The sequence below is a fragment of the Macaca fascicularis genome, chromosome 12 (genome assembly GCF_037993035.2).
Source record: "Macaca fascicularis isolate 582-1 chromosome 12, T2T-MFA8v1.1".
Taxonomy (NCBI): domain Eukaryota; kingdom Metazoa; phylum Chordata; class Mammalia; order Primates; family Cercopithecidae; genus Macaca; species Macaca fascicularis.
The window spans coordinates 114,065,362-114,074,609 of record NC_088386.1 but is presented as its reverse complement, the minus strand read 5'-3'; the positions used below and the strand labels follow the sequence as shown (position 1 = coordinate 114,074,609).

General features: G+C 46.4%; 1 protein-coding gene across 1 annotated transcript; it reads left to right on the top strand.

Moving 5' to 3' along the window:
* The first annotated feature begins 458 nt into the window (after positions 1–458).
* Positions 459–4,102, top strand: CXCR1 (C-X-C motif chemokine receptor 1). Its single transcript, XM_005574247.5, has 2 exons — positions 459–513; positions 2,179–4,102. The coding sequence occupies exon 2, from the start codon at positions 2,212–2,214 to the stop codon at positions 3,265–3,267; it is 1,056 nt and encodes a 351-aa protein (XP_005574304.3). The 5' UTR covers positions 459–513; positions 2,179–2,211; the 3' UTR covers positions 3,268–4,102.
* The last annotated feature ends 5,146 nt before the right edge of the window (positions 4,103–9,248 follow it).

Here is a 9,248-nt window from a genome sequence, read left to right as displayed (position 1 = left end):
TGAGGGCCTGCTATTCAAACACAACTCAAGTGCAGTCCTCCTGCTCTTTCCCATCGAATTGCCCTCAAGTCCCTCCTACAGGGGACTCCTTCTGAAGTCTCTGCTGTAAGTCAAATCCTTCCCCCTTTCTTCTTGTCAGGCAAGTTGCAAGCTTCTACAGGTGATCTACCAGGGAATTTAGGAATAAACAAATGGAAATAAATCCAAGAAAAGGAAAAGAATAAAAACAATCATCCATAGAGTGGAGAACTCAGATAATGGATCCTGAACCCCAGCTTCACACCTGGGACCCCTGCTTGGTCATATGGACCCTGGCAGTCTAATCACGAGTCTGCGATCCCTTGACTTAAACTGTTCTTCCCCAAATGTAGACATGGGTGGGGCTCAGAAGGGAGGTGTCGTCTGACGTGGTTTCCTTATTTTCCTTTATTCATCAAGGGCCCTCTAGCTGTTAAGTCACTCTGATCTCTGACTGCAGCTCCTACCTTTGGACACACCTGGCTGGTGCCTCAGGTAGGAAGCCGCCTCCGCTTGCTAGGACTTTCTGTGGGGTAGGGCTGCTCGGCTTGACTTTATTTTGGAAAATGTGTTCATTTCTGTGGGAGCTGGGGATTTCTGCTGCCCGCTTCCTCTCTTGCGACCACCACTAATACATAGAGGGAGCAGGTGAGGAGGACAGCCTCCTTGTCCTCTCTTTTTATACCTCACCCTTTTGTGGAAAGAGGCTGAGAATTCCCCAATTTGGTGTTTATTGCTTCACCTTAAGACTTTGTCTTTGGTGAAGATGCAAATACTGGTAGGGAGGGAACATACTAAAATGTGTGGATCTCAGTGGACTCATCATACACCCTCAGGCCTGGCAGCAAATGAGAAGTGGACGACTCTGTCTTCCTCGATTTGCAGATGAGAAGACTGAAATCTATAGGGATACGAGACTCCATTGAAGGTCATGAGACTTATTTATTTACTTATTTTTTTGAGACGGAGTCTCGCTCTGTTGCCCAGGCTATAGTGTAATGGCACGATCTTGGCTCACTGCAACCTCCATCTCCCAGGTTCAAGTGATTCTCCTGCCTCAGCCTCCTGAGTAGTTGGGATTACAGGTGCACGATACCACACCCAGCTAATTTTTTTTGTATTTTTAGTGGAGACGGGGTTTCATCATGTTGGTCAGGCTGGTCTCAAACTCCTGACTTTATGATCCACCTGCCTCGGCCTCCCAAAGTGCTGGGATTACACACGAGACTTATTAATAGTAGACTCAGGATAGAATGAAGACTGGATGCTAGGTGACTTTCCAACCAACCTAGGTGACTTTCCAAAGGTTTTCAGACGGTTCTCTGGAGAGCCCTGGAGCTTCAAGGGGCTCTTTAGGGGCCATCTGGGTTGGGAGGTTAGCACACTCTGCCCCACAGTGGCTTAGCTTTTATCTGTTTCACATACTGGGCTTCTGGCAAGATCTTATTTCAGCAAAATATTTCACAATAGGAAATACATTTGAAAACTCTTGAACAATTTTGTGAATTTTGTCAGGGGTGGAGGGTTTCAGGGACCAAGAAGGAGACTTTGTCTTCTCAAATACTTAAAACTCCTTTAGACAGAGGAACAAAACGTATGCTGCTCATTTAAAGACAAGGCTTAAAATATACAGTTTAATGCAACGTGTTGTTATCACTTGCTTCCCCCAGTGGATTTTAAGGAGGGAAAACAAGAATCAGGGAGAATATAGGAAAGGAAATAGTAGAAGGGGCCACCTGGGAACAGGTTTGCCTTCTTACATTTTGCTTAATGCTGGCCCTTCCCTGAATGTCTAAGACCAACCTGGTTCCCACATCTGAATGCACAGACACAGCTGAGGATGGAGAAGGCTAAAGAGGGACAGAGGTAGAGACATAGGCTGAGAGGAGGAAGTTGTAGGTTGAGCTAGGGCTAAGGCATTTTCCCCATATTCCCCATATTACCCCATACTCAGGCCAGGCCTTGGAATTGTGGAAGGTGGAGAACACTGGGAAGCCAACCTCCAAAGAACCCCAGGTCGGAGGCAAAGGAGGAAGGGGGGCTCTCGTTGCCAAAAAATCAGGGAAGCAAAGGATATCCCAGTAACTGCTCTCTCATCCTTTACGACAATGCCTTGAATCCAAGCTACTAAATCACATTTCCTTCCTTCTAACCTTCCAGCTAGATCAAACCATTGCTGAAACTGAAGAGAACATGTCGAATGCTACAGATCCACAGATGTGGGATGATGACTATGATCTAAATTTCACTGGCATGCCACCTACGGATGAAGATTATAGCCCCTGTAGGCTAGAGACTCAGTCACTCAACAAGTATGTTGTGATTGTCACCTATGCCCTAGTGTTCCTGCTGAGCCTGCTGGGAAATTCTCTCGTGATGCTGGTCATCTTACACAGCAGGGTCGGCCGCTCCGTCACTGATGTCTACCTGCTGAACCTGGCCATGGCCGACCTACTCTTTGCCCTGACCTTGCCCATCTGGGCCGCCTCCAAGGTGAATGGCTGGATTTTTGGCACACTCCTGTGCAAGGTGGTCTCACTCCTGAAGGAAGTCAACTTCTACAGTGGCATCCTGCTACTGGCCTGCATCAGTGTGGACCGTTACCTGGCCATTGTCCATGCCACACGCACACTGATCCAGAAGCGTCACTCAGTCAAATTTGTTTGTCTCAGCTGCTGGGGACTGTCTGTGATTCTGTCCCTGCCCTTCTTCCTTTTCCGCCAGGCTTATCATCCAAACAACGCCACTCCAGTTTGCTATGAGGTCCTGGGAAATGACACAGCAAAATGGCGGATGGTGTTGCGGATCCTGCCTCACACCTTTGGCTTCACCTTGCCGCTGCTGATCATGCTGTTCTGCTATGGATTCACCCTGCATACGCTGTTTAAGGCCCACATAGGGCAGAAGCACCGGGCCATGAGGGTCATCTTTGCTGTCGTCCTCATCTTCCTGCTCTGCTGGCTGCCTTACAACTTGGTCCTGCTTGCAGACACCCTCATGAGGACCCACCTGATCAAGGAGAGCTGTGAGCGCCGCAATGACATTGGCCGGGCCCTGGATGCCACCGAGATTCTGGGATTTCTTCATAGTTGCCTCAACCCCATCATCTACGCCTTCATCGGTCAAAATTTTCGCCATGGATTCCTCAAGATCCTGGCCACACATGGCCTGGTCAGCAAGGAATTCTTGGCACGTCATCATGTTACCTCCTACACTTCTTCCTCTGTCAATGTCTCTTCCAACCTCTGAAAACCATCGATGAAGGAATATCTCTCCTCATAAGGAAAGAATAACCAACACTCTGAGGTTGTGTGTGGAAGGTGGTCTGGCTCTGGACAGGCACTATCTGGGTTTTGGGGGGACGCTATAGGGTGTGGGGAAGTTAGGAACTGGTGTCTTCAGGGGCCATACCCACCTTCTGAGGAGCTGCTGAGGTACCTCCAAGGACCAGCCTTTGCGGCTCCATGGAAAGGAAGCACCATCATTCCTGTTGAACGTCACATCTTTAACCCCTAACTGGCTAATTAGCATAGTCACATCTGAGCCCCGAATCTGACATTAGCTGAAAGACTAGGGCTGAAGCTATGTCCTCATAAGGGTTGGATGCTCTCGTTGACCCTCTCAGGAGCATCTCTTCAACTCTGAGTGTTAAGTTTTGAGCCCCCAGGCTGGTGGCTCTGTGTGCTGTGATCGGAGCTCCGGGAGTGGTTTTCCCACCTTAGGTTTGTTACAGTGTCGGCTGGAGACATTGAGGCAGGCACTGCCAAAACATCAACCCACCAGGTGGCTTTGTGAGGAGCTGGAAACACATGTTCCTCTTGGGGGTGTTGGGTGAACAAAGAGGAAGAGGGTTTGGATGCCAGATCCATGCCACAAGAACCCCCTTTACCCCCATGCCCAACATTGCACACACATGTGCTGGCCACCTGCTGAGCCCCAGGTGGACCGAGACAAGCAGCCCTTAGCCCTTCCCTCCTGCAGCTTCCAGGCTGGCACGGAGCATCAGCATCCCCAGAAAGCCATGCACAGCCACCAGTCCACTGGGCAGGCAGATGTTCCTAATAAAGTGTCTGTTCCATGCTTGTCCCTGTGGAAGTATCTTGGGTGTGACAGAGTCAAGGGTGTGTGCGGCATTGTTGACTGTTCCTGCAGTAGAATGGGGGTAGCACCTCCTAAGAAGGCACTTCTCTGGGTTGAAAGGCAGCATTCCCTGGGGCTTTAACTCCTGCTAGAACAGTCTCTTGAGGCACAGAAACTCCTGTTCATGCCCATACTCCAGGCGGAGGAGGATCCCTTTGTCCACAAGTAAAAGGAAATGCTCCTCCAGGGAGTCTCAGCTTCACCCTGAGGTGAGCATCATCTTCTGGGTTAGGCCTTGCCTGGCTTCCTCAAACTACGTGAGCTTGCCTCTCCCTCCCAAAATGCTTTCCGTGAGTTGCAGTTTTTTCCTAGTCTGTTTTCCCTCCTTGGAGACAGGGCCCTGTCAGTTTATTCACTCTATGTCCTTGGTGCCTGGAGCCTGTTAAATGCTCAATAAATAATGATCACAGGAATGAACGCATGTTGAAAAGACCACAGCTCATTTTTTTTTTTTTTTTTGAGACGGAGTCTCGCTCTGTCGCCCAAGCTGGAGCGCAGTGGCACGATCTTGGCTCACTGCAAGCTCCGCCTCCCGGGTTCACACCATTCTCCTGCCTCAGCCTCCCGAGTAGCTGGGACTACAGGTGCCCACCAACATGCCCGGCTAATTTTTTTGTATTTTTAGTAGAGATGGGGTTTCACCGTGTTAGCCAGAATGGTCTCGATCTCCTGACCTCATGATCCACCCGCCTCGGCCTCCCAAAGTGCTGGGATTACAGGTGCGAGCCACTGCTCCCGGCCAACCACAGCTCATTTGCACACCATCTGTTCAAAGCTCCTCTTGTCTGTCCTCTCCCCTTTCAGCCTCTCGCTGTCCACTTATTAAGTTTGCCTTTGTGGTTTAGCTTCATTAGATATTTATCTGTGTAAAGATGTCCCAAGTGAGGGCTGATGATGTCAGGGCTCTTCTGATAGCAAATGATAGAAACAGAAGTCAAACTAGCTTAAGCAAAACTGAGAGTGTGTGGGTTTAGCATGTGTGGGGAAGGATCAGGGATGGCTTGAGGTTGGGAATAGGGTGAGGCTCAGAGACAGGACCTAGATCAAGCTTGAGATGGGGATCAGCGATTGATGTTGAAATCAAAGATGGGGTGGGGGCAGGGATGGGGTGGCAGCTTGGGAGGAGGTCAGAGAAGGATGAATGCCAGGAATCGGGAGAGATCTACAAGGAGGGAGAGTAAGAGTCAGGGTCGCAGTGAGGTGTTAGGAACAGGCAGATTCAACATGGAGCTGGGACCAGATACAGTGTGAGGCTTTGGAATGGGATAAGTGTGGGGGAGTGGTGAGGCTCAGGGAGGGGGTGTCAGGCCTAGAATGAATGTCAGGGAAGGCTTAGTAGCTACGAGGCTGGAGCAGAAGACGTGCCTGGTAGGGTCATCACCCCATATGGAGTATTATCTAAGATGCTCTTCAGGGGCCAGGACTGAGGCTCCTCAGTCTGTCTTGCTTGAGGCTCTCCAGACAGGTGAGTGAGGAGTGAGTTAGGCACTCGAGCCCTAAGAAATAGACCTGATTCAGCAGAGAAGACAAGAGGGATGCAGATGATGCAGAGAGAATCTAGGGCAGAAGGCTGAGAACTGGGACCTCCTTTTCCTCTCTTCCTTCCTCTAATCCCCCTCCACCTCTCCTACTGTTTCCTCAAAGTCCAACTTCCTCCTTCTTCACCTATGCCCCTGCCAGGATGATTCCATCAGGGGCTTCAGTAAATAAATTCCTTCAGGGGCTTCCATGTTGGGTCCAGGGGAAATGCAAATTACTCATAACAGCATGAAAAATGCTCAGCCTCACTAGGAACTTGGGAAATGAGGCTCAAACAGCAACAAAACAACTCAGAAGTGCTTTATACAGGGGAAGGATATAGTGGACTCTTCAAACAAGTGCAACATTTTTTGATTAGATTTTTTTTTTTTTTTTAAATGAGACAGAGTCTTGCTCTGTCACCCAGGCTGGAGTGCAGTGGTGCAGACACAGCTCACTGCAGCCTCAACCTTCTGAGTTCAGGTAATCCTCCCAACTCAGCTTCCAGAGTAGCTTGGACCAGAGCTGTGTGCCATCATGCCCAGCTAATTTTTAAAATTTTTTGTAGATATGGGGTCTTGCCACATTGCCCAGGCTGGCCTTCAACCCCTGAGCTCAAGTGATCTGCCTGCTTCGGCCTCTTAAAGTGCTGGGATTACAGGTGTGAGCCACTGCACCCAGGTTGATTGGAAATTTTAATGCAGCCTGTAATTTTCTGGGTATAGCTCAAGACACAAATGATTTGGATTTCAGATTTTTAAAAAATGTCAGGATTTTGGTACTTAGTTAACAGCATATTGAAGTATCAAAAACTGATATTTCAATTACTAGATAGGGTGAGGATTAGATCTGGTCAGAGGCAGGGAGAGTGTGTGCCTTAAGGAGGGACTCACTTGTCTAGGATAGGGCTGGGACTAGGGATGGGGTGAATCTTAGGACAGGAGTGGGGGTCAGAAATGGGAGGGGTCAGTGATGAGATTGGGATTATGGAGCGGATGCATATCAGGGTAAGGTGAGGGACGGGGACTGGGAGGTAACAGCATGTTCTGCACAATGCTTCCCAATGTTAAAATTCTAAAATTTGTTTTGTAGCCTTGGTACAACATTTGAGACTCTAAATCAAATGTCAAAATCTACTGTTTTCCCCTAAACCAGTTCCCCTTCTGACCTACCACAGCCTCTCACCACCCCTTGCCCTCCATCCCCTGGCCCATTCTTGTTAATTCTAGCAAAAATACTAATTGATAATCCACATTTTATGCCATAGAGGTAAAATTTGCCCCTTTCTCAGCAAAGTAGTATTTCAATAAGAGTCTTTCAGAGACTGAAAAATCTCAAAGATGCAAATGAAGTAAAATGACAGTCTCCTCTTTGGTCTGAGGATTGTCCCAAAGATGCACCTTCCTAGAGAAGACCACTCACCAAGAGACAGTGGTGGAGCCCAGTCTTTTGTTGTTTCCATGCAGAGGTCAGAGAGGCCACTCTGGGTTCCACCCAGAAAGCCCTAAGGAGCTAACAGTGGAGCTCTCAGCACCAATGTTTTCTTCCAGCTTGGTATTCAGTTTTTAAATCCAAAGTCTTCCTTCCAATCTTCAGGGTAGAAATGAATCAAATACATAATAAAATAAAAAATAATGGAAATATGTTAACTCGACTTTTTAAGATTAAATTTTCTTTTTATTGTCTAAGTATTTCATACACATTGTTGAAAAAATGAAATGGCTTTATGAAGCTTATAACAAAAAACCAGCAGTCTTCCAGCTCCAATCCCTGCAGACAAGGGCAGCAGCTGTCAGCTCTCATAGCTGTTTCATCTGATAGTGATCTATATATTTCTAAATATCGTACTTGTTCTGCTAGTTTTTTTCTTTTTCTTTTTCTTTTTTTTTTTTTTTATCTCACTCAGTCTCCCAGGCTGGAGCGCAGTGGCATGATCTCAACTCACTGCAACCTCCACCTCTCTGGTTCAAGTCATTCTCCCACCCCAGCCTCCTGAGTAGCTGGGACTATAGGCGTCCGCCACTACGCCTGGCTAATTATTGCATTGTTTTGGTAGAGACAGGGTTTCACCACGTTGGCCAGGGTAATCTTGAACTCCTGACCTCAAGTGATCCCCCCACCTCAGCCTCCCAAAGTGCTGGGATTACAAGTGTGAGCCACTGTGACCAGCGCTCTGCTAGTTCTTGTTTTTTTCCCCCTCCAGGTTTAGGTATCATCACTGACTCTCTCTTTTGACTTTGAGAATGTAATATTCTCCCAATCTCTCTCCTGCTTTCACCCCCATCCAAGCAAACACAAATACTGCCTTCTCCATTCGCCAGAAACAGATACCACCTTTTTGGGTTAAGTCAACATTCAATTTTTTGTTATTATCACTAGGTAAAAAATTATTCACAGTTGGGTTCGATGTTTACACTTCCTTTCTTTGTACAAGTTTTGTTTTCCCTGCAGTTGAGGAGAGGACGTTCCATGTATTTATCATGACATCAGTTCCAATGTCTCCCTCAACACATCCACATTCAGCAGATAATCTATTAATTTTTCTTTCTCGAAGACCTCTCTCCTGGAGTCCTTCATTGTCTTCTTCCAACCTGGACAGGTGACTCTTAGGGAAGGGGCCAGTTCCTCTTTCCTAAGTTGCTTTGACTATGTTTCCAGAGAAATTTTAGAATCTGCTTATCAATTTCTATAAAACATCCAGCTGGGATTTTGATTTGGATTATGTAGAATCCATGGATCAATTTAGAGAAAATTGACACTATAGTATTGAGTCTTCTAGTCCATGGGCAAGATATCTTTCTCCATTTAAATCTTCTTTAATTTTTTGCAAAGGATGTTTTATAGTTCTTGGTACATAAATCTTGTACTTATTTTGCTAAATTTGTCCCTAAGTATTTTATGGGGTTTTTGGATGCTATTACAAACGATATCTTAAAAAGTTTTCATTTTCCAAGTTTTTTTTGGTCACTATAGCATATAGAAATGTAGTTGCAGTATGTATATTGACCTTGTAACTTGGGACCTAAGTAAATTCATTTATTAGTTCTAGCAGCTTTTTTTTTTTTTTTTTTTTAAAGATTGCTTTGGATTTAAACTGTATACAATCATTTCAGCATTTAAATCTTCTTTTTAGTTTTAGAATTCATGATGTATACCTTGGTGGTGCTTTTCTTCATTCATTGTGCTGGGCACCTGGTAAATTTTCTTAATCTGGAAGTTTAGGTTATGTAAATTTATCTGGTATTAGTTCTTTGACAGTTTTCCACCCTTTGTTTTCCTTATTCTTTAATTTTCTTTTAAATAATTTTTTTGTTTTTATTTTTGAGATAGGATCTTACTGTATCACCCATGCTGGAATGCAGTGGCCTAATCTCAGTTCACTGCAGCCTTGACCTCCCACTCAAGGAATCCTCCCACCTCAGCCTATTAAGTAGCTGGGACTACAGGTGTGTGCCACCATGCCTGCCTGGCTAATTTTAAATTCTTTAATAGAGTCGGGGTCTCCCTATGTCACCCAGGCTGGTCTCCAACTCCTGGGCCCAAGTGGTCCCCTCACCTTGTCTTCCAAAGTG

Coding starts and splice junctions, on each gene's coding strand:
- CXCR1 (XM_005574247.5), top strand. CDS start 2,212: ATGTCGAATGCTACAGATCCACAGATGTGGGATGATGACTATGATCTA.